Below are 25298 nucleotides of genomic sequence, written 5' to 3' on the forward strand. Positions count from 1 at the left end.
GGATGTGGCTGAAATAGCCAAATCCACTCATGACCAGGGTTGTCCATCTAAGTTTGGCCATATAGTGTATGTTTGTAGGCATATATCAATTTGCTGATGAGCAGTGTATTTCCAGTTGTTACTCATAGTTTTGGCAAGGGAGTGAATGTCTAAATGTGTGAATGTGTGTGTATTAGTTATAAAGTATTTTTTCTGTTTAATATCCCTGTGAAAATTTAAAGTTAATCTTTATTTCTGTTTTGGCCATTGTCATTATCAAACCATATAAGCCAGATAGAAATTACCTCTAATGTTACGAAACAGTCCTTCATCAGTTAATACACTGAGCATGCAGTGCCTAGTTCTAAGTGACATCTGTTTTTCACATAAAAAAAAATAGGCCACAATGTTCCTCTTTTGGTTTACTTTCACGTGTATGTCTGCATATGTGTCTATTTGTCAATGTACAGCTTCCAGCAAACTTGTACAACAAAGAACAAGAGAGAACTGCAGATGGAACATGTTTTGCGCAGATAAAATTGATGCCCACATAGACGCCTCAGAAAGAGTGATTGTTTGTGGTTTATGTATAGTGCAAGTAAAAATATACCATAGAGCAGCTGCAGCCTCATATCTTCCATAATATCACGGCATGTATGAAATTCAAAGACAAATAAGCATTGCCCAAAAAATTGCAAAGAAAGTATTACAAATGCAGCAAAACTACTTCCCACTAGCAAACGAACTATTTCTACTATATTGGTTTGTTTGCAATACTTCACTTTGATTTACAATGCTTGGGTTTCTTTTGCAAATTGCAGTTGTTGTTTTTTTACAATATTTAATTTTTGTTTTCTTTTTGTTTTTTGTAATTGTGGCCTCAGCTTGACTCCATGCTACAGCTCTATAAAAAAAATCCCCATCTCATTACCACCTTATTGGTCTCTCAGTGTTTGTGTGCCTTTGCATACTATTGAGGAGCTGGGTTGCTAAACAACGTTGAGTCCTCCTCTTGCATTACATTGAATGGCTTTGAGTACAGATTGGGTATCTTTGCATAAGTGGCATTAATCTCATTCAGCTAGTTGAGCTGCAAAGGTAGCCTATTTATTGAATAGTTTATTTCTACAAGTATGTGGCAGTTAATCTCAGACTTGCCATTTTCCAAATTGAGGTCTGTTGTCACCGATTGCTTTGGAAATTTCACATCACTTAAGGGATTTACCTTACATTATCACTAAGTTTACCAAAAAACTGTTAAATGTGTGGGTGACATTTATAGTCAACCTCATATTTTATATTCTCTTATGCATGGAGGAGTTGTAATGACATTTTCTAGCAAAACAGAGCATTGTTTCTTGTCTACTCTTGATGCCAATTAGCCTCTGCAGCTGATAACTGGTGAAAGGGTTTCCCTCTGGGCAGGAATAGTTCATGGCTAAGGTTTTGACTGGTTATTTTGACCAGCAATCCACCATAATGTGATTAGTGCGGTTTTATTTCCTGTCAGGCGTTTCAGAATCATTTGAATAAAGATACATCTGTTTGAATTAGTCAGGTGTAGAGAGATTTTAACATTAGGGTATTGATCGTTCTGGAAAAAAGCATACACTGTGCAAGTTGTTGACGACTGCAGCGTATTGGTCTCAAAAGAGGAAAAACAGTTGCATGCTTCTCTCTGTTGTCTGATGTGCTCAGCCCAAGGCCTTCCTTCTCCAGTATGTTATTTTTTCAAACACGTAATTTTTTTGGAATATTAAGATAAAACTGAACCAGGCATTCTTCATAGATAAGTTTATGCTGCCTTTGTCATCACCTCACAAAAACTGGTGTGTGCCTACTAACCCCTTATAGTGGATGTCAGATATCAAATGCAGATTAAGTAGGGACAGCTTTTAAACTGTAATTGGTGAACTGTTGTGTCAGTCATTATTATGCAAACCATCAATCCCTATGGTAGCTTGAGAATGCAAAATCAAATATTTTTTTTTTTGGTTCCTGAACAGTTTCTCTCGGGAACGAGATAAAATTGCATCAGAAGTTCAATAAGCTGACAACAAAAGAGGGGGGGGGCTTATTTTCTCTAAAGAAAAGTCACAGTCTCAGGGGTATTGTTCAGTTTCTGGGGTTTTTATTATGTGTCCTAGCATTGAGTCAAACAAACTGGTGAATACCTTTTTTATGTCGGTGTATGCAGTTTGAAGGTATGTTGAACGATGATTTGAGCCTAGCTCAGCTAACTCATTAGTTGTCTACTGAGATCATTAGCAGCTCCTCTCAAAAGAAAAGCAATACACTTTCTCCAAAGCCAGTAATTAATACTTTCTCATTTGTTAACCTGGCATTAACAATTTTTCTCGATCAACCATTTCACAAGAACATACAAAATGAAAAATTCGATTTTAGTTTTTAACTAATTTTTCCGTATTATGAATATTCATCTCCTTTTACGGCAGAAGATGACGCATATCCATTTTCTACAGTGAAAGATGACAGATATGTGTATTATTAATGACAAAAAAACAGTTTTAAGTGATATTTTTGATTTGGTTTAAAGCCACAAAAGTCAGGAAATTCAAATGTGGTTTCAAAGCAAACGTACGTCTCTATACCATCAGGTAGTTTCAGTACTGTTTTTTATATCTGGCTATTATAAAGGGCTGTAACTACATGTTTGCATACTGTATTTCAAACAACGTGCAGGCCTACTCATCACTGAGCACAGATTGCTTCAAACCTTTCAAGGAGACAAGTCAGTCTTCAGCATGATAGAAAGTCACCTACGACTGCTGCAAGATGGAACTCACCCTGGAGTGGGTTTTAATGTAGGCTTTATAATTCATCACTGGGCAGAGATTGCTATAAACCTTCTCTCAAAAAGACAATTCATTGTCTTAGAGTAGGTGCTCTCACCCATGTTAGTGAAGTGTGTAGCAAGTACTTTTGTATGTTTTTCTATTAATCTCAGAACTAGACTAACAGGTACAGTGGTGCTGGAAAGTTTGTGAACCCTTTAGAATTTTCAATATTTCTGCATAAATATGACCTAAAATATCAGATTTTCACACAACTCCTTAAAAGTAGATAAAGAGAACCCAATTAAACAAATGAGACAAAAATGTTATACTTGGTCATTTATTTATTGAGTAAAAGGATCCAATATTACATATCTGTGAGTGGCAAAAGTATGTGAACCTTTAGGGTTAGCAGATAATTTGAAGGTGAAATTAGAGTCAGGTGTTTTCAATCAATGGGATAACAAATCAGGTGTGAATAGGTGCCCTGTTTTATTTAAAGAACAGGGATCTATCAAAGTCTGATCTTTACAACACATGTTTGTGGAAGTGTATCATGGCAAGCACAAAGGAGATTTCTGAGGACCTCTGAAAAAGCATTGTTGATGCTCATCAGGCTGGGAAAGGTTACAAAACCATCTCTAAAGAGTTTGGACTTCCACCAATCCACAGTCAGGCAGATTGTGTACAAATGGAGGAAATTCAAGACCATTGTTACCCTCCCCAGGAGTGGTCGCGCCCATCAAAGATCACTCCAAGAGCAAGGCGTGTAATAGTCAGCCAGGTCACAAAGGAACCTAGGGTAACTTCTAAGCAACTAAAGGCCTCTCTCACATTGGCTAATGTTAATGTTCATGAGTCCACCATCAGGAGAACACTGAACAACAATGGTGTGCATGGCAGAGTTGCAAGGAGAAAGCCACTGCTCTCCAAAAAGAACATTGCTGCCCATCTGCAGTTTGCTAAAGATCACATAGACAAGCCAGAAGGCTATTGGAAAAAAATTTTGTGGATGGATGAGACCAAAATAGAACTTTTTGGTTTGAATGAGAAGCATTACATTTGGAGAAAGGAAAACACTGCATTCCAGCACAAGAACCTTATCCCATCTGTGAAACATGGTGATGGTAGTATCATGTTTTGGACTTGTTTTGCTGCATCTGGGCCAGGACAGCTTGCCATCATTGATGCAACAATGAATTCTGAATTACACCAGCGAATTCTTAAGGAAAATGTCAGGACATCTGTCCGTGAACTGAATCTCAACACAACGTGGGTCATGCGGCAAGACAACAACCCTAAGCACACAAGTCATTCTACCAAAGAATGGTTAAAGAAGAATATAGTTAATGTTTTGGAATGGCCAAGTCAAAGTCCTGACCTTAATCCAATAGAAATGTTGTGGAAGGACCTGAAGCAAGCAGTTCATGTGAGGAAACCCACCAACATCCCAGTGTTGAAGCTGTTCTGTATGGAGGAATGGGCTAAAATTCCTCCAAGCCGATGTGCAGGACTGATCAACAGTTACCAGAAATGTTTAGTTGCGGGTATTGCTGCACAAAGGGGGGGGGGGTCACACCAGGTACTGAAAGCAAAGGTTGACATACTTTTGCCACTCACAGTAATATCTGATCATTTTCCTCAACAAGTGAATGACCAAGTATAATATTTTTGTCTCATTTGTTTAACTGGGTTCTCGTTATCTACTTTTAGGCCGTGTGAAAATCTGATGATGTTTAGGTCATATTTATGCAGAAATATAGAAAATTCTAAACGGTTCACAAACTTTCAAGCAGCATTGTCTACTGGTAGGCTTCTGTTTGTGCTGTGATTGCATTGGACTATGTATACACATATAACTAATATCTTCAACCATATAGGTGCTCAAGCCACCCTGATAGTTATTCCTTGAGTGAATTCTTATTAGATACTTTACATTTCTGCTTTATTGGGATAGTAGGGGAACGCTGTAGTAGAGAGCAATGGGAAGGATGGGGAAAGATAATATTGGGTAGCCCTTAAATCTACAGTGCAGAAATTTTGTTTCCCCCTTCTGGCAGTGAGAGTACTTGCACAAACACTGTTGATGTGCTTAGATTATAGTTATAAAAATACAAAGAAATTTCCACAGTTCCAAGACAATAATCTATTTTTTAGGTAGTTTAAAGGTAATAGCTACTCCAAATATTTTACAAATGTCAACCTGTCTCAAGAGCAGTAATGTGACATCCGTGTCTTCCCTTAGTCCCTTCTCTTCTTGTAGCGCATTCCAACGGGGAAAGGCTACACCAATGGTTATGTGTTTGTCCTCGCTGTGCATCACTTTCTTTTTTTAAATTAATCCTTCCTCTGAATGCTGTTTTTTTTTCCTCTGGAGCATCAGAAACAAGTCCGTCGCTACTTCAGCTCTGCCAAAGCAGTCGCATCTATTGTTTTTCCAAACAACTTTAGATCCAACTTCCATATGACAAAAGCGTTTGCATGCCTCTGATTGGCCAACCCTAACCCTAGCCCCACCCTAACCCTAACCTTGACCAATCAGAGGTAGAGTTTGCTGGTTGACATAAAATGCATCGCTGCCGGTGCTCCAACCTGGGAAAGTTGCCCTAGACATCAGATTTAAAAAATCTGGTATACTGTGAAATACAGGGAGATTTACTTGGCAGTGATAGGCTTAATCAGCATTGCATGAACTCGTTTGGCAAGAGCTGTAAGGAATGTAACAGAGATTCATTTATATGTAAAAGTCCCACACTCTAACTTTAATGAATTATAAAGCCTACATTAAAACCCATTCTGGAGCCTCTTCCATCTTGCAGCAGTCATAGGTGACTTGTCTCTTTAAGAGAAGGTTTGAAGCAATCTACGTATATGCCCAATGATGAGTAGGCCTACATTTTCTTTGAAGTACAGTATGCCAACATGTGGCTACAACACGTACAACACAGTCAGATATAAAAAAAAAACAGAGTACTGGAAATATCTGATAGTATAGAGAGACTGATGTTTGCTTTGAAACTGCTTATTTGAATTTCCAGAATTTTGTGGCTTTAAACCAAATCAAACATCTGATAATGTAGTTTTTTGTCATTAATTTCCTTGTTTATTTGTTTGTTTTTTGACCAGGAGGTGTCAGTTACTATATGCAATCATCATAATTACAACTACACATCCACTTGAAAACTGAAGATTAGTGGCAATTAACACATTTACTTGGAAAATTTACACACCAGTGTGTGTGTGTGTGTGTGTGTGTGTCTGTTCCCAGCCAAAGCTAGACTTTCTCGCTAAACACAACATACACCACATGCCACGAACCATTCCACACAGCCTCGTCGGGATGACTCATATATAATCATCACATCCTTAGATATAAGTAATCTATGATCAAATCCTAAGCTAGTCTCCTGAAAATCAGCACCATACCTTGCTTTCTCCATCTGGAAGGCTATCCATTTTCCAAATTCCTCAGTCTTGATAAATTAATTTATTACAAGATAATACTCCTTCAATATGCTGTCAACTTCCAGGTTAACGAAGCTCATTTTGCTTCCATGTGTTTGTCTGTTGGTTTATTTGCTGGCAACAACAGTTGCTACTATGTTCATGCCCTCTGTTATGTTTGTTAAGATGGATAGTTATCAATGAGCTAATTTGGTGGCTAGTTAGATCGCAAGCTGGCTAACATTAGCCAAGCTTTTATGCTGACTGAGATGATGATAGCTGATAGCTCGTGCATGATAGCTCTGGCTAACGCAGCTGAACAGTCCATGCCAGCTTTGATAATATGAGTCTGATAGAGAGATATTGAGTAACTTACATGGCATTAACAATTACAGGCTACTTTATCGGCTGGCTGTCTTGCATTGCTATTTTGGCTGCTTGCATTCGTGCTTTGGCAGCTATCAAACAATTGGCGCCATGAAGAGACAGTATGCTGTTCGGTAGAATTTAGAATTCAGTTGTGATGTCAAATGCCAATTCTAATAGAATTTTCCAACAGTTTGGCTTAAAACTTGTCCATTGAAAATGAATGGGTCAGTCATTTTCAGAATTTTAAAACACTAAAGTTTTATTTTAATTCAGTACCAGCTACATAAATGTGGCTACCGAACAGCACATCCTCAACCTTAGTAGGACAGATTGATGTGTTATCATAGGGATATGTGTCGTTGAATGTGAGATAATGGTGGCCGATGAAAAAGTCGTAATCCTGTGACAGTGATTTGAAGCATCTCATTGTAAGAAAACGGCTGAATGAATCCTTCCCGTTTTTGGTATGTGGCAAGGTATTGAGCATATGAGTTTATATGCAAAGCAGCTTGAAAATCGGTGCTAAATTTGTAAAGAATTAGACCGCGGGAAATTTGATTTTCACATGGAAGGGCTGACCCAAACAAATATAGGCTCCCCTAATGTATCCTGACTGCTGTAAATCCCCTTCTCCCCCCTTTTTTTTTGATATATTTTATTTTCAGTTTTATATTCAAGACACACACACAAACAAGATAAAACAAAAAATAACAGATAAAAAATAAAAGCAACAAAAAGGAAAAAAGGGGAAAAAAGAGCTGCCAGACATATATAGGTATATACGTAACTTGGGTCACAGCAGTTTTCAAGAAATTACACAAGTACTGCAAGAGTACAGATAAAAGGTAGTGTACCGGGTTGCATCACCACAGACTGTAATTAAAAAGTATTTTTCTTTGAACTGGCACTGTTTGGATGCTCAAAGACTGCTTTAAGCAACACACCTGAAAAGCAATCGTTATTGATGGTTGGCATGGTAACTGCCACAAAAAAAAAGACCATTCTTCCCTTTTGACGCCCACCCCCCCAACCATGGTGTATATACCTACTCTAACCTCATAGCTACTCTCGGTTTTTTTAGTGACTGTTCTTTGTTTCTTTTGTAACCTTGCCCCTGTGCTGTTTATTTGTCTTAAGGTATTTAGTACAAGAAAAGAGCGCTCCAATTAAGAAAAAAAAACTTTGTCTCTCTTGCAGGCATCGATCCAACACAGGCTGGAGACGCAGCTTGTTATACCGTGTGACGAACCCCTAACTTTGGCCAGATATAGTGAGCCAACACTGCCCTCCGTAGGTAGAAAAGGGAATATCAACATATTGGAGCACGGTAGTGAAGGAGAAGCAGACATGGAAAGCACCGTATGGGATGAAAGAGGGGGATATGAACCTTGGGCAGCTGCTAACCCCCTCCCTGCATCATACTGCTCATCCTCATCATCATCATCATCGTCCTGCCCCAACCCTCCTGCTGTAGCCCTCCAAACAGACCTGTTTACCTTTGACCCAAACCAGACGTCTCCCAACCTCAGCCCCCTCTCAATATTAGCACCACAACCCAGCACTGCCATCTCAGGAGTCATCCAAGCCTCAGAATTGGGCACTTTAAAAACGTTAGCTGTAGGGATAATTGGGCCAACAGATGAAGAGGAGGAGGCAGAAGAAGATTGGAGCGGCCAGGATGTGAATCTCCTCTCACTAACTTTTGGTGGAAACGAGGAGTTCAGTGAGGAGAAATCAGGTGTGGACACACAGGAGGAGGAGCCAACATCTTCCTCAGACACAGAGGAGTCCCCTTACATGGCCACTCTTCTACTATCCCAAACTACTGAAACCATAACAGCGAAAGAGGTGGAGGAGGAGGAGGAAGAAGAAGAAGAGTGTTCAGTTTATGTGGGCTTTAGGGCCAAACTTAGTTGAACAGTATCATAATGTTGTACAAATCTGCCACAGACTTTTAGTTGCACCCATGGAGATTTTACTGCTAGATGTCTCCTTAATGTGTCTTTTTAATTAACGTGTTGTTTGTTTTGTTAACCAGTGTTGTAATGTAGATCTGTGGTGCCAGGAGATCTAACCTGATTTCATTTTCAAGAGACAGAGTTATTTTTCACTCCCAACAACCAGGGGGTGCAGTTTTTTTTTAATACCCCCCCCCTTTTCTCCCTCAGTTGTACGTGTCCAATTACCCCACTCTTCTGAGCCATCCTGGTCGCTGCTCCACACCCTATGATGATCCGGAAAGGGCTGTAGACTGCCACATGCCTCCTCCGATACATGTGGAGTCACCAGCCGCTGCTTTTAACCTGACAGTGCGGAGTTTCGCTAGGGGGACTTAGCGCGTGGGAGGATCACGCTATTCCCCCCAGTTCTCCTGCCCCCCTGAACAGATGTCCTGACTGACCAGAGGAGGCGCTAGTGCAGCGACCAGGACACATACCCACATTCGGCTTCCCACCTGCAGACACGGTCAATTGTGTCTGTAGGGACGCCTGACCAAGCTGGAGGTAACACGGGGATTCAAACTGGCAATCCCCATGTTGGTAGGCAACAGAATAGACCGCCACGCCACCCAGATGCCCAGTGAGTGTAAATGAGACCAGAATATAATAATTACATTACTCCTTGCCATCTCAGAGTTAACTTGAGTAGGGATGGGTATCATTAAGATTTTAACAGTACTACTACTCTTACCGATACTGCTTATCGATCCGGTACGTTAACAGTACTCTTATCGGTTCTTTTTGTTTTTTGTTTTTTTTTTAAGCGGAAAAAATCAAAACAAATGTAGAACAGAATGAACATTGCTTTATTTTCTCATATCTGGACAGAGTGTTACTTTTAATCACTAACCCACGTTTGTATAATTTGGTTAACTCTGTGTGGGCTCTAGGCTGCTAGCATACATACCTGAGGTGGATGGGCAACAAAAGATTGTTTGTATTTCCACCCTTACATGCAGAAGACTTGTTACACTTGTGACAACGAGCATTGTCAGCATCGACTATAACGAAGTATAACCACACTTGACCGTTAAGTTCTCTCTCTGCCATTGTCACTAAGAGCAGGCTCTGTGTGTGTGCGCATGTCACAGTTGGCCCCACCCCTCGGCTTCCATTTACGACAGTTTCCGAGAGCAAGATCTGTCTTGTGGATTGGGAATAGAGAAAATGCATCATTAATGTCTTAATCTTATTGCAAATTAGAAACAAAAGTTGTTGAAATAAAAGGTGCAAGATAACGTTTATGTAGCCTAAATAAATAGGACATGTGTTTTCTTAATTTCGCCAATACTGAGAGCAGAACCGTTAATGTCTGAGCTTATCAATACTACGGTCTTAAAAATTTAATAATTTAGCATCGGTGCCCATTTAATACCGGTTATGGTACCCATCCCTACACTTGAGCTTTTAACATTTTTATTTTGGGGCTTTGGATTGTTTTTACCAATGCCTAGGTGTATGAACCTCAATTTTCTGTAAGAGATGTTGGTGCTGTGAGCTGTCAACAGTCATTCAGTGCAAAAGAACAAAAAGTTCCCCACTTGGCAAACTTGCCTGCTGTGCTTTTGTTTGTTCTTTGTTCTTTGTTTTTGTTTTTTATTTTTATACAGTGAAAGAATTTTTAGCCCCAAACTGGGGAGGTGCTCTTTAACAGTATTGTCAATGTCATCCTATGACATTATGTTCACATCTCAGATGTGTATAGTTAATATGACATTACACTCATGCTTTCCAATTTTATCACTTGAGTGTGTCCAAATATGAGACACTTTCCTCCACTGGACATGTTTAGTGTTTCCTCTACTACAAAAAAAGGAAATAGAGAGTTATAGATCACCTAGCTGTGAATTTTACCCTAATGGTTATTTCAGTGCTACAGGATTCATGAGTCTTTTTTTTTCAACTTGTGCCATTCAGCAAACCCTGCTGAACACTGCAAATTATCATCATATTACTTCAGGAAAGTTGAAACAAAGCAACTTAAGGAACTCGGTGGCATGTTCAAATAATGGCTTGTGTCTTACATGGTGACTGATTACTGTATGATTCAGGACCTTGCAGTAGATTGTGCTGTTTTGCCATTTAAGATGCATGCCATTTCAGTGCCACAAAATACTAGGTGCCAGTTAGTCAATTTACCATTTACCAAGTATTCCGTTGCATTTTCTTAAACGTTGTTTTTGATATTACGTTACTGTTCCAGAATCTTATTTTAATGCAAAGGCTGCAATCTGGCAAGGTGTGAAAAAGTTTGAGGAACCCTTTTGCTTTGTGATGTTTTCTGTTACCTGGGGAACCTCTCCATCTCACACATTTATAATCACATTTCAAATCAAATCATTTTTGAATGGTAATAGTTGCTAGATAACTAATGTACGTGCTCAAATTTGTTGGTACCCCGCCACAAAAAAAAAAGAAGAATGCACAATTTTCTCTGAAATAACTGGAAACTGACAAACGTAATTGACATCCATCATTGTTTATTCCATATATTATAGAAATCGGACTTTCCTTTTGATTTTTCATTCAAGATTTTTCATCACTTTTCAGGAGGAATGAAGCATTATTTCCATGAGCTGTAAGGGTACCAACAAATCTGAGCATGTCTATATATGGTAAAATTATGAAAGGTGACATTACTCAGTTCATCACTCTTGTTGGTCAAAATGTTTTTACCACATACTCAGTAGGAGGTCTTTTTTTATTTCAGGATAAGTAATACCAGGATAAGTATTTCCATAGATAAGTGATATACATTATGAATGTTACAGTATAGAACTATTTTAAAGAAGGCAAACAATATAATCAAACATCCATACTTGCTCCATATTTGTGTTTATTTTTATGTTAAAATCACTTCAATATCATGGCTTTTGCATACACCCAAAGTCAATGCCAACATGCGCAAGAAATAAAGAATTACAGTAAGCAAAGTCTGTCATTACTTTCTTTTTTTTTTCAAAATGAATAAAGGTAGATCTTGAATATAAAGAGAATGTTTTTGTCATTGATGTAAAAGTACCAAGTTTTCATGCAAACAGGCTAGCTTTTATGTAGTATTTCTCCAAGCTTACATTTTACAAATCTCTAAAAGCCACAGCATGCACAAACATGTTGACCCCATAAGCTAAAACAGATGACATACCACCGACCCCATACAGCTAGCTGTTCCCAACGTAACGTGCATGGGTCCAGAGAGCGTGAGATGTGAGGCGCGCACTGTGGAGGGGTTAAATACAGGAGAGCTGAGGTAGAAAAACACAGGGAGGGACTTCAGGGGAAAATGAAACTCAGTCCTGTAGGCCAGAGTAAATGACGTTTTGCGCCCCCCACTCTGTTACTATACATTATGCTTTAACCCAAACACAGCAGATTTCTCATCCTTGTATATCTCAGACTTGAAGTTCAGTCACAACCACACTGCCCATGGAGTGATGATGAAGCTCTGGATACCTCTTCTTCTTCAGTTTTTACACTATGGTAATGTTCCTTGGATTGAATCAAAGGTTTTAAGGGAGTTTGTCTCGTCGGATTGAAAAGATGTGCATGCCTGTCTGCGTAGTCTTCTGCTGCAAGCACTGTATGGTTGTATGGCACTCCCTGGTCTTTGCATTACCAACTTATGACCTTTGTTTTGTATTTGTGTGTGTGATGAGGAGGTGGGGCAATAGTTTATGGCATTTGTAAAAATCTATAGCTGACCTAGTTTGAAGTTGTTTACATGTGTTAAAGGGCCAGTGGTTGAAATTCACATATTGAAGATTCTGCCAACAGAACATTCAAAAAACTTTTTTTTGTCAGTCAACAGGTATGATATGACTATACATGTTTTTTTTTCTCATGTTGCCTCATGTTAAATGTTCCTCTTTCCAGGGGCTGGCAGTCATCTTCCTGCCCCCCTCAATGTGTCCATCAATTCCTTCAACATGGAACACACACTGAACTTTTTGCCGGGCCCGGGAACCCCTACAGGAACATTCTTCAGGGTTCACTTTCTCCGCTTCAGGTACTTTATACAGCTTCTCCAAATGGGAAGAAACTAAAAGATATTTCATATATCAGCATGGCCGAATGCTGTCTCAGTTAAGGGTTCAAATTGTCATTGTGGGAAACTTTAATAAGGTTGTATGTGGTACTTATGAAGTCCTTATCACTTGTACGCCTTATGACTGAGTATCTGTCATTAATGTACTTGAGCTTTGGCTAGATGAATCATCAGTCAGCTTTCAGATTGTGGGAATTGTTCATCATATAATTTCACCTAGTAATCTTATTTTTCCATTGGTTTGACCTTTTTATAACTTTTAGCTTCTGATGCCTTGTTTTACTTAAATTTTTGATATCAGAATACTTTATTCATCCCCGAGGGGAAATTGGGTTTGTTGTTTACATTTGAATTAATTGTTTGAATGCTTAATAAACTTTTTTTTAGCTACTGTTTTGGGTGCTTCTTCTTCTTGATATTATTATTGTTATTATTATTATTATTATTATTATGTTTGGTATTACATGTGTTTATCTGTTGTTCAGTATATTTTTCTGGTCTGCAGTTCCCTGCCTTCCTTTCTTTTGGTTTCCTGAGTACTGAATCTGAATAAATGCTGACATCAGAAGCTCTGACACAATTATATGACTACCCAGGAAGACAAATACTCAAACTTTCCTTTTGACTCAATTGTGAAAGTTATCAACACTTTTACTCTAATCAGCATGGTAAACGTCCCCCACAACTAGTTTTAATTTCATTTTACCTTGGTTTTATCAGAACGGCATGTCATATTTTCATTTTCTAGTCTTGATGTGGCATAGCATAGAATATTCACTGAGGACACAATGCCCTTTACAAATAACACCTGATTCATATTCATCCAGTTTCAAAAGCTGGGAGATTCCCAGTATAGCCACAGTTGTCCAGTTGTGCAGCTTCAGCCACATGGGCATATGGAGAGCAAGTGTCTTGATCAAAGCAAATGGGGCAGCGGTGGATGAGGGAGGGGGTGCTCATTGATAACCAAGCCCACCATTGGGGGATTTGATCTTGCAACCCCCAGTTAACCCCCCCCAACACATTCCCTCCCCATTCTACTCTATCTAGGCGGAGGAGCAGCTGGAAGCTGGTGTCAGATTGTTTGAAGTTGACCGCCAGCCAGAGAATCTGTAATCTAACCAGAGCCATGACGGATCCATTGAATCAGTACCAGGCACGCGTACAAGCTTTTACAAGTACTCACTCATCCAACTGGACAATTTCTGGACTATTCCAGCCTCTGACTGACAGTAAGATACCTTCTGCTAAACCAGTCACACTGTTTTCATATAGTACATGCTGTACATATAGTAAATGTGTAGTCGGGCATCCCTACAGACAGAATTGGCCGTGTCTGTGGGTGGGGAGCCTGATGTGGGTATGTGTCCTGATCGCTGCACTAGCGCCTCCTCTGGTCGGTCGAGGTGCTTGTTCAGGGGGGAGGGGGGAACCGGGGGAATGGGTGATCCTCCCATGCGCTATGTCCCCCCGGTGAAACTCCTCACTGTCAGGTGAAAAGAAGCGGCTGGTGACTCCACGTGTATCGGAGGAGGCATGTGGTAATCTGCAGCCCTCCCCGGATTGGCAGAGGGGGTGGAGCAGCGACCGGGATGGCTCGGAGGAGTGGGGTAATTGGCCGGATACAATTGGGAAGAAAAAAAAAGGGGGGGGGTCCAAAAAAGAAAAAAAAGTAGTGCATTGCGCTTTATATTAGGGCAAGTTAAACATGAGAACAGGTGGGTGCTACACATTGGTGGTGGTTGAAGTGAGTTCCCCCCCTTCAATGTAAAGCGCATTGGGTATCAAGATAAAACACTATATAAATGTAATCTATTATTATTATTATTAAACTGTGTGTGTGTGTGTGTGTGTGTGTGTGTGTGTGTGTGTGTGTGTGTGTGTGTGTGTGTGTGTGTGTGTGTGCATGTGCATGCATGCATACGTGTGTAGGGGTAAATAAGTGCCCCAATCGAGGTATGTGCACGTATATGTATACGTGTATCGTTTGTGCGATGGATAGTGTTGTGGAAGAAGGTCAACCTGAAAGGTGTTAGGGTTGGGATACAAATCCTGGTTCAGGTAAAGGACATGCAAATGTCTTAGTTTCAAATCAGCAATGCAGTTTAGTTAGTATATGTATCAGTGACACCTTTAGTCATTAAGATGTTGAAAATAATGTGGCAATCACACTTTGGTCGAGCGGTTAGCGATGTCTCCTGCGGTGCGGGCGATACAGGTTCGCTTCCCGGCCGCGGCAGGTTCTGTGGTTGCGGGGCCCCCTCGAATTCGCTACATTGGTGGCAGCGGAGTCTCTTCGGAGGCGTGGGTTCGAATCTCACCGCTGCTACTAATGTAGCGAATTCGAGGGGGCCACGCAACCAACTTGTCTACCTATCCATGCACGTTACATTAACATCCTCCTTCGAAAGCGCGTCCCCGCGCTTTAAGCATATCAGCTCCTTCACGCCTCTGGGCGCATACGCTTCCTGATGGCCTTTACGGTCTCACCATCCCACCGCTGCCACCAATGTAGCGAATTCGAGGGGGCCACGCACCCACAGAAACTGCCGCGGCCGGGAAGCGAACCCGTATCGCCCGCACAGCAGGAGACATCGCTAACCGCTCTACTAAAGGGTCAGACCCGCCAGCCAGCGGCCAGCGTGTCTACTTATCCATGCACGTTACAGTAGTAGTAGTAGCCAAGCATGAAAGCTGAATAACTTAATAAAGGAATTTAAACATTACATTGCTGCCTTGGAATTAGATTTAATAACTTCACAATACCCACATCCGGCTTCCCACCCGCAGACACGACCAATTGTGTCTGTAGGGACGCCCGGCCAAGCCGGAGGTAACAGTGGGATTCGAACCGGAGAACCCCGTGTTGGTAGGTGAAGGAATAGACCGCTATTGCTACGCGGACGCCTCTGATTTAGTATTTGAATGTGCAATGGAGGAAAACCCACAAGGTTGCATTGCTGCATTGCATTGCCTCTGGTACAATGAGGTATTTCTTTTAATCATATTTTAAACACATTATACTCGTTTTTACATAGATAACATGTAGTTGTTACCTGTCGGAGGGCCATGTACCTGTGCATAGAGAAAAAATAACAGAGCAGCCATGTAAAACTAGAAATCAGCAGTAGCGACGCGTGAGTCATGAACGAATCGTTCAAAACGAACAACTCTTTTCACTGAGTCGGAAGTGACAACTCGTCTCAAGCTAAACTGGAAGTTAGCCAGCCCAGCCGGCGCCAGCAGCCAAGCCGACTAATGCTGGTGCAAACTTGAGGCAGTAAAAAGAGTTGAACCTCCCATCACTGATCAGTAGCGTGATGCGTGCGGCTTTCGTGGTCTGTGTAGCAGATTCAGTTCAGTCCACTACAGAAGAGACTTGATGTTTTCTGCAATTAGGTGGAAAATATATATATGCATATATCGGTATCAGCAATCGGCCAAAATGAGCTGGAAAATATCGCCATATCGGATATCGGCAAAAGTCCAATATCGTGCATCCCTAATGTACAATGGACAGAAAGTAATTTTCCCCATGCGCTTTCTTTTAATCCTTTATCCTGCAGCTGTGTTGGGTCCTCCTGATGTCTCAGTGTCTGGTTGTGGGAACTGCTTGATCCTGCAGGTCAGTCCTCCAACAACTTTGGGGTTCAAGCAGTACAAGCAGCTCCAGGACCTCTACAGGACATTGCACTACATGGTGCGCAGAACCAGGGATGGGGCACAGGTACTGTCGTGGTCCGAGCGTATTTTCTCTTTGTGTCGTAGTTTAGGGAGAGATGTTTTATTTTGCCATGTGGAGGAAAGGGAATTCACCCCTACCTGTAATTCCACAAAGTAATTGTACTGTTGTTTTTTATTTCTTTATTTCACATTGGTTAGATACTATTTGGTACCTATTAAGCTTTTATCCTACATTTAGCCTGTGGCTATACAGTATACAAAGCTAGTCAGTGTATGTCCTTGATATACCAATGACCTCTTTTCTGAATGCTATACTATGGAACAAAATGAGCATAAAGGCTCACAAAACTTTAACACCTTTGAGCCAAGTCACCAAAGTGGCTGACTCTAAAATATAATGACTGACAGCAATTTACTGGAAACAGAGCTCTTAAGGCATATTTAACCCATAGCCCCCCCCCCCCCAGCTATGGGTTAAATAGTGCCACTGCCTAGTGGATACCTCAGGAGAGGAATAGGCTATGGGAGTAAACCCCAACAGAAAATCACTGTCTACAGTGCTGTTGTTTTTTGTTTTTCTTGCCCTTTTGTACCTGTTTAAGTGGGAGAGTACTGCTGGCGTCGTGTGTGGCTGCCGCTTCTCCCTCTCATAGCCCCCCTTCCCCCTCTCGTAGCCCCCCTTCCCCCTCTCATAGCCCCCCTTTCCCCTCTCGTAGCCCCCTCTTCCCATCCACCCCCTGTATGTCTGTGTTATGTTTATCTGTTGTCTTGTTTCACCCCGTTTATTGTAAAGCGACTTTGAATGTTAGAAAAGCGCTATATAAATTGATTTATTATTATTATTATTATTACTAAAAGGCAACATAATAGTGTAATAAATGCATTATTATAATTATTACAGCATAATGTGACACAAATCTTGCACAAGGCATTTAACACCCACCCAATGCAAGACAGGTTTAAGACTGCTGAGCAACTGTACAGATAATGATCTATCAAAATGAATAGAATTTTGAATTTGTAATGATGATTAGTGAAAAGAGGTTATAATTGGTTCCACACATTGGTATGGTTACTCGGTTCTCTGTTCCTACAAGTAACGCTATATGTATTTTTTTTAACTCCCTACATGAGGAACTCCGAGCCTACTCTGTATCTCTTGAGTCTCTCGGAGTTGAGGCATGGTTGTAGTGGCTACCTGTGTTGATAAAGTGATAGACCGAAAAAGCGGATGGGGTCTAACATCTCTGCCACTCCTCCGATAAAATGCAACACCCCACTACACCAATCTTAATATAGCTGACTTGATACAGAAAGCTCATCATCTCTTTGAAGGACCCTCTCCAGCTTTCTCACCCCGAAAGGTAGTCAGTCCCCTTTCCAGAAACCTCTTAGTCCTCATAGTTTGTTTTTCAAGCCACATATGTCGGAAAGGTAACCACATGGGTAACTGCTTAGTGGCCAAGCATTCACAACAACATTGCCTTTTGTTTTTGTAATGGGGGAGTTGGATGCGTCTTCCCAATAAGAAACTCTTACTGTGGTGCTAAACCCAAAAAACATATACTTCAAAAACCCCATCCTGTTATTGTCTTTTATTTATTTAACTTTGGAATTTTCCTCCTTTTTCTCCCCAATTGTACTTGGCTAATTACCCCACTCCTCCGAGCCATCCTGGTCGTTGCTCCATCCCCTCTGCTGATCTGGGGAGGGCTGCAGACTAACTACCACGTGCCTCCTCCGATACATGTGGAGTCACCAGCTGCTTCTTTTCACCTGACAATGAGGAGTTTTGCCAGGGGGACGTAGCACGTGGGAGGATCACCCTATTTCCCCCCAGTTCCACGAAGGACCAGAGGAGGCGCTAGTGCAGCTACCAGGACACATACCCACATCCGGCTTCCCACCCGCAGACACGGCCAATTGTGTCTTCAGGGACGCCTGACCAAGCCAGCGGTAACACAGGGATTCGAACTGGCGATCCCCATGTTGGTAGGAAACGGACTAGAACACTATGCACTTCTTATCAGCGTTAAGTTCATCACAACGTGGAATTGTTCAACCCCAAAAGAGAACGTGAGCTTGGGTGCCATGTTGACGGTCACCACCACTGACCCCAGAGATATAGAGAGAAAGTGTGTGTTGGCGATACCACGTGTTAGTCTCCTGCCAAAATATTTATAGCCTTGATCATCTCAACTAAGATCAGCTTAAAGACAAACAGGTCCGCTGCAAAGAGAATGACACTTACGGGCCATGCTTTGTAAACACTCAATGTCGACTGAATATTGTACACCAAGCCTAGTAAACATTTTCTCAGAGCTGAAGTTGCGTGCATTTGAATGGTTCAAAACTAGGGACAGAACATGAGGGATTTTCAAGAAATCATAACAGAAAACCCACAAGGCAACACTTCTTTTTTTCTTTCTTTCTTTTTTTTCTTTTTTTTTTCGAAAGACACAGGCAGCCCAAGATATGGATGAGAAAAACAACAAACATACATCTGGCTATTACATTGGAGGCTGCATATTTCCTCTGAAGGGCTTGTTTTTCATGTGAATACTGTGTGTGGTTTTACCCACATCCGCCTCTCAACAGCACGGCATCCGCCGGTGTTGAGAATGTGCTCAGTCTGATAAGCAGCACTGTACGCCAACACAGAGAGTGACAGTGACTTTCACATCTTACATTTTCTTCTTCCCAGCCCACAAATGTGTCACTCAACTGTATATAGGGACCTGGTGGGCGATGATAAGGAATCAGAAACTAAACCAAGAGAGGAGAGTGACGAAACATCAGTACTTAAACATCGACTGTGTTGTTATGATTCACGTCCATTTTAAAGGGAAGGATCAAACGTCAATGAGATTACAATCAGAGGGGGCATCCGGATGGTGTGGCGGTCTGTTATGTTGCCTACCAACATGGGTATCACTGGTTCAAATCCCCATGTTACCTCCGGCTTGGTCAGGCGTCCCTACGGACACAATTGGCTGTGTCTGCAGGTGGGAAGCCGAATGTGTGTATGTGTCCTGATTCCTGCATTAGCACCTCCTCTGGTCGGTCAGGGCACCTGTTCGGCGGGGAGGGGGAACTGGGGGGGAATAACATGATCCTCCCACACACTATGTCCCCCTGGCGAAACTCCTCACTGTCAGGTGAAAAGAAGCAGTTGGCAGCTCCACATGTATCGGAGGACGCATGTGGTAGTCTGCAGCCCTTCTCGAATTGGCAGAGGCATGGAGCAGTGACCGGGATGACTCAGAAGAGTGGGGTAATTGGCCGGGTACAATCGGGGAGAAAGAAAGGGGGGGAAACCCCCCCCCTCAAAAAAAAAAGATTACAATCAGAATCTAACCTATCAGTTTAGTGGTGGCAAGTGGGATGTAGTTTGAGCACTGGTTGTGAGGCAGAGATAACACAACAGGGAGGTAGCTAATCTGGCCAATGAGGAAAATGTATTCCTCGTTAACCTTGCCACCTTTATTTGGATAAATGGATAAAAGACTGACGAATAAACAGCCAAAGAATTTCTTCCAATGTGATTTATACACAAGTCATATAGTCTGAGTGTATACTTATTAAAAAAAAAAGTTTTCAATTTTAGATACGGAGGTTTGATATTGTGCACATAAATAAAGGACCTAATAATGTAACCCTTGGCCCCTTGATTATGTGCTGTTATTATCAAATGCACAACAACATAAGCTATCATCGCAGAGGCCACTGTGTACATGTCTGTTGCTTCCGGTGGCAGATCTTTTGTCTTTGCATTGGTCATTGGGATTGGTCTTTTCCATGGCAAGGAGTGAGTTTTGACTATCCCATGTCAATAGTGCATTTTAAACCCTCGCAGCCCTGCACCCTCACACGCTTGACGTAACAACGCTGAGCACTTAAGTCAGCATCACAGTATGTTTGACTGAAGTCCACGAGGGCTGAGTTCACTCATCTGCAGTATAGGACATTTGGATGCAGCCACCGTGGACTGCTCCTGAAAAGGGAATCGATACTGATTGGTTACTAGGCTGTTGATAAAGCAGGGACCGAAAGAAAGAATTCCTAAAGCCCCTGATTCTCCCTTTTCCCACTAACCAGGCACCTCACCATCACATAGTTGTTTGGGACACTCCTCTATGTCATCACAGCCGTTTGACAAAACCCTGTGGCATAGTTTGTCTGCTGTTTTGCAGTTCAGCCTTAACATCTATTACAAAGCGGAGACCTTGATTAGCTACCTGGAGCCAGGGGTTGAGTACTGTGTGACAGTCACTGTGACAACTATCTTCAACCCCCATGCTGTCCCTACCAGACCCTACTGTGCCTTCACCAGCCCTCCAGCAAACTGCTCAAGTAGGTGGATGTATATATATATATATTTATTTCTGAATTTTCAGTTCATGCCACAGTGTGAGTTCTCTGCCTTTGCTAACTTGTAAACGGACATAAAACCCCAGCCCTTAACATATCATCCTCCTCCTCCTGTTCCAGTGTGTGTTGTTCTGGGTCTGCTGTGCGTGCTGTTTGTGCTGTTGTTCTTCATCATTGGATTGGCCATCTACGGTAGTCACCTGATCCTGCCAAACTTACCAAGACTGCTCAAAACTCTGGTAATGGCTCTGATTCTGTGTGGCTTGTAACCAGGATATAAACTACATGATGGCTTCCAGGGAGCTAACTTTTTACACTGGGGGGAACCATGGAGGGGACTTACAATGAGTCATTGATAATAATACATCTGTGATGCATGCATACATACATACATACATAGTATATATATATATACACATCAAATCTTTTTTCCTAAATCTATCTTAATACACACACACACACACGCGCGCGCGCGCACACACACACACACACACACACACACACACACACACACACACACACACCGATCAGCCAAAATATTAAAACCACCTGCCTAATGCCTAATATTGTCTAGGTCTCCCCTTGTGCCACCAAAACAGCTCTGACCCATCCAGGCATGAACTCCACAAGATCTCTGAAGGTGTCCTCTGGTATTTGGCACCAAGACATTAGCAGCAGCTCATTCAAGTCACGTAAGTTGTGACATGAGGCCTCCATGGACGTGTTTTTCCAGCACATCCCACAGATGCTCGATCAGATTGAGATCCGGGGAATTTTGTGGCCAAGGCAACACCTTGAACTCTTTGTCATGTTCCTCAAAAATTCCTGAACAATTTTTGCAGTGTGGCAGGACGCATTATCCTACTGAAAGAGGCCACTGCCGTCAGGGGATACCGTTGCCATGAAGGGGTGTACCTGGTCTGCAGCAATGTTTAGTTAGGTACGTGTCCAAATAACATCCACATGAATGCCAGAGCCCAAGGTTTCCCAGCTGTACATTGCCCAGAGCACCACACTGCATCTGCCATCTTGCCTTCTTCCCATAGTGCATCCTGGTGCCCTCACTTCCCTAGGTAAACAACACACACGAACCTGGCTGTCCACATAATGTAAAAGAAAGTGTGATTCATTAGACCAGGCCGCTGCCTTCCATTGCTCCATGGTCTAGTTCTAATGCTCACGTGCTCATTGTAAGAGCTTTCGACAGTGGACAGGCTGACCAGTCTGAGGCTACGGAGCCCCATAAGCAGCAAGCTGCAATGCACTGTGTTCTGACACCTGTCTATCATAGCCATCATTAACTTTTTCAGCAATTTGAGTTACAGTAGTTCTTCTGTGGGATCGGACCAGACGGACTAGCCTCCACTCCTCACGCGCATCAGTGATCCTGTCACTGGTTCACCAGTAGTCCTTCCTTGAACCACTTTTGGTAGCTCTTGACCACTGCATACTGGGAACACCCCACAAGACCCGCTGTTTTGGAGATGATCTGACCCAGTCATCTAGCCATCACAGTTTGGCCCTTGTCAAAGTCACTCAGATACTTATGCTTGCCCATTTTTCCTGCTTCGTGTTCACTTGCTGCCTAATATATCCCACCCCTTGAAAGGGGGCCATTGTAATGAGATAATCAATGTTATTCACTTGCCTGTCTGTGGTTTTAATGTTTTGGCTGATCGGTGTATATACTTGCTCTAAATCAGCAGATCTGTGCCTCAGAGACAAATTAAAAAAAAACCCACCTATGATACAACACGGCCAGACAGAATAGACCACAATAATTTCCCATCAAATACGAAATGGATGGGTCACATGCAAAGACCACGCAGCAATAAGGAAATTCACCTCTTATGGTCAGTTTGTTATTTCGACCCATATTTGCATGGCAATGGTAGGAACGGCACAACTGAATCTTCATAGTCAATGAGTGATGCATCACCCTTATTAAGCTCACAAGTTTCTAATTCAAGAATGCATGTACAACATAATGTATTGCTATTGAAAACAATATAGAAATGTGCATAGTAAAATTGTAGTAAAACAACATGGTAATTAATATTTTAGAGACCCAAATCATATTTTCAAGGGAGCTCCTGACTTTCCGTAAGGACCCTGCTCACAACTGTAATAATCAACCAGCTATTTTTTTAATCAGCACCCAGATGTTGTGTTTAAACATTTAGCAGTATACCGGCATCTGCGTAGCACGGTGGTCTATTCCGTTACCTACCAACACAGGGATCGGCGGTTCGAATCCCCGTGTTACCTCCAGCTTGGTCGGGCGTCCCTACAGACACATTTTGCTGTGTCTGCGGGTGGGAAGCCAGATGTGGGTATGTGTCCTGGTCACTGCACTGGCACCTCCTCTGATCAGTAGGGGTGCCTGTTCGGGGGGGAGGGGGAACTTGGGGGAATAGCATGATCCTCCCACGTGCTACATCCTCCTGGCAAAACTCCTCACTGTCAGGTGAAAAGAAGCGGCTGGGAACCCCACATGTAGTATTGGAGGTGAAATGTGGTAGACTGCAGCCCTCCCTGGATCAGCAGGGGGGTGAAGCAGTGACCAGGACGGCTTGGAAGAGTGGGGTAATTGGACAGGTACAATTGGGGGAAAAAGGGGGGGGTCCAAAAAGAAAAAATATTTAGCAGTACACTTACTGTATGTTGTAGGAAGATCTTGAAAAATCAAATTGGTTCACTAGCCACAGGGATGTAGTTTTGCCTATTTACTCTCTTGCTGGGAAATAAGTGAGTAAGCAATGAAAGCAATACATTATGTTCTTTTTAAACTTTGAGATTTGTCTTTTTATAAGAAAAGTATGAATAGAACAATTTTCTGACAAATATACTGACATATATACACTCTGCCCCCCCACCCCACCTCAACCCCCGCTTTTCACTGGGTCCTTCTCTCTTGCTCCGTTTTTCTCTTACTTCATCCCAAGTTACCCACATCCCACCAGGGTGGAGAAATTCAAGACGCCATATCAAAGGAGCATGACCAAATCTCAACCACCCAATGTCAAGATGACAACGCCACAGACTACACGCTGGCTCTCCTCAACCCCTGCCCTCAGTAACTGTTCAGTAGCTGGGGAGAACGACTATTGCCTGGTGTCACTATAACAGTGTGTGTGTGTGTGTGTGTGTGTGTGTGTGTGTGTGTGTGTGTGTGTGTGTGTGTGTGTGTGTGTGTGTGTGTGTGTGTGTGTGTGTGTGTGTGTGTGTGTGTGTGTGTGCGTGTGTGTGTGTGTGGGTGGGTGGGTGGAGAAGCATTAGGGGCTGAGGCAGTAGATTTGGGCCAATGTAAGATGGAGGAAGAGGTTGAGAGGGAGGGCTGTGGTCTGGGGTCCAAATTAAGCATTTTTGATTGAAAAAGTTATGGGTATGGCAGAATACAACCTCTTTGGAAGAAGGAATGGGGTGGATAACAACTGCCGCATGTGCAGCATTCAGAATAACCTGTTTAAGGGGGAGAAGGAAAGTTAGAGGTAATCACTATGGAAGGGGATCCCAATAAAATGTGACAGGTGAAACGAGAGAGGTAAAGGCTTCGGATCAGATTCCAGATTACCTTTTCCATTTTCAATTTGAGTTTTAATTGAGAAACAAGTTGTTATACACAGTATGTCTATGGGGAAATAAGTTCCTTTACATGATTGGTGCTGGGTGTTTAAAATAATTCAAACTCTTTCTAGGGTAGAGGAAGTGGAAAGATAAAAATGGTTTTCCATCAGAAGCATCAGCTTTTTTTTGTCAAGTTGAGAACAGATCAATGGCTGACATGCTTTTTTTTCTGAGTTAGCTTGCACTAATAATTGATTTCACGCTGCCGAAACGGAGATGATAGACTAGAATAGAGCTTTATTTGTCATTGTACAAGTGCAACGAAGTTTGAAAGTGCAGTTCTTATCAGTGCAAAGAGCAATATAAAAAGAATTAAAAACATAAAACACACACACATTCATTTCTACATTCTACTGGACACCAACATATTGCACAAAAAGTCAGGAATCGAAGTAGGCTCAAGTATTCTTTAGGCAGGACTTAAACACCACACTAATTTTCACTCTTGTAGTTTTAATGATTAAGATACTGCTCACTGTCTTTATTTACCAGATGAGAAAAAAAATGCATGCGCTGATATCCTCTTGCTTTAAATTTTCTCCTTACCAACAATATACTGTATACAATCTAATAAAATCAAATAAATTGGATTTTGTATTCCACTCACTGTCATGTCTTGCACTGAAGTCCACATTTTGTGTACAAGAGTATGAGCATTCATTTGCAGATAACTAGTATGTATATTTGTTGATGACATCTAGTAAGTTCAAGGTGACACTTGGGGGACAGCCAGTAAGTTGATATGAATATTAAGCCAATACTTATCTTGTGAAAGGTAAAAGAGTCGGCGACCCTGATGGGGAAGAGTTAAAAACAAAGATAAATCAATAAATGGTGTTTATAACCCAAAACACTTGTTTGCTTGAAAACGCACATGTGTATAATCACAAGTGTAGTACAAAGATAGGAAAAGGAATAATTCCTCTCTTGTGACACTTGAAAGTAATAATAGCCAGGCCTACTCCTCACAGCACTCAGCATGTT

General features: G+C 41.8%; 2 protein-coding genes across 3 annotated transcripts in view; both read left to right on the forward strand.

Annotated features, from left to right (window-relative positions):
• The window catches only part of LOC130120784 (interleukin-22 receptor subunit alpha-1-like), a 48906-nt gene extending 37351 nt beyond the window's left edge, over positions 1-11555 (forward strand). For both annotated transcript variants that reach the window (XM_056289522.1, XM_056289523.1), the window contains one exon: positions 7785-11555. In XM_056289522.1, the coding sequence (XP_056145497.1) occupies positions 7785-8504 (720 nt within the window). In that variant the 3' untranslated portion in view covers positions 8505-11555. The remainder of the gene's footprint in view (positions 1-7784) is intronic.
• A 451-nt stretch (positions 11556-12006) lies between these two features.
• LOC130120324 (interferon alpha/beta receptor 2-like) lies at positions 12007-23767 on the forward strand. The gene is made up of 7 exons (XM_056288875.1): positions 12007-12067; positions 12461-12593; positions 13683-13864; positions 16199-16359; positions 20510-20669; positions 20808-20926; positions 23651-23767. The coding sequence occupies exons 1-7, from the start codon at positions 12022-12024 to the stop codon at positions 23765-23767; spliced, it is 918 nt and encodes a 305-aa protein (XP_056144850.1). The 5' UTR covers positions 12007-12021.
• The last annotated feature ends 1531 nt before the right edge of the window (positions 23768-25298 follow it).

Source organism: Lampris incognitus, chromosome 11, assembly GCF_029633865.1.
Source record: "Lampris incognitus isolate fLamInc1 chromosome 11, fLamInc1.hap2, whole genome shotgun sequence".
Taxonomy (NCBI): domain Eukaryota; kingdom Metazoa; phylum Chordata; class Actinopteri; order Lampriformes; family Lampridae; genus Lampris; species Lampris incognitus.

Bases quoted from the DNA above. Each gene is read 5' to 3' on its own strand.
- LOC130120324 (XM_056288875.1), top strand. From the start codon at position 12,022: ATGATGAAGCTCTGGATACCTCTTCTTCTTCAGTTTTTACACTATG. The intron at 12,594-13,682 runs GTACTTTATACA...TACTCTATCTAG, and splicing joins GTTCACTTTCTCCGCTTCAG to GCGGAGGAGCAGCTGGAAGC. The intron at 16,360-20,509 runs GTACTGTCGTGG...GCTGTTTTGCAG, and splicing joins GAACCAGGGATGGGGCACAG to TTCAGCCTTAACATCTATTA.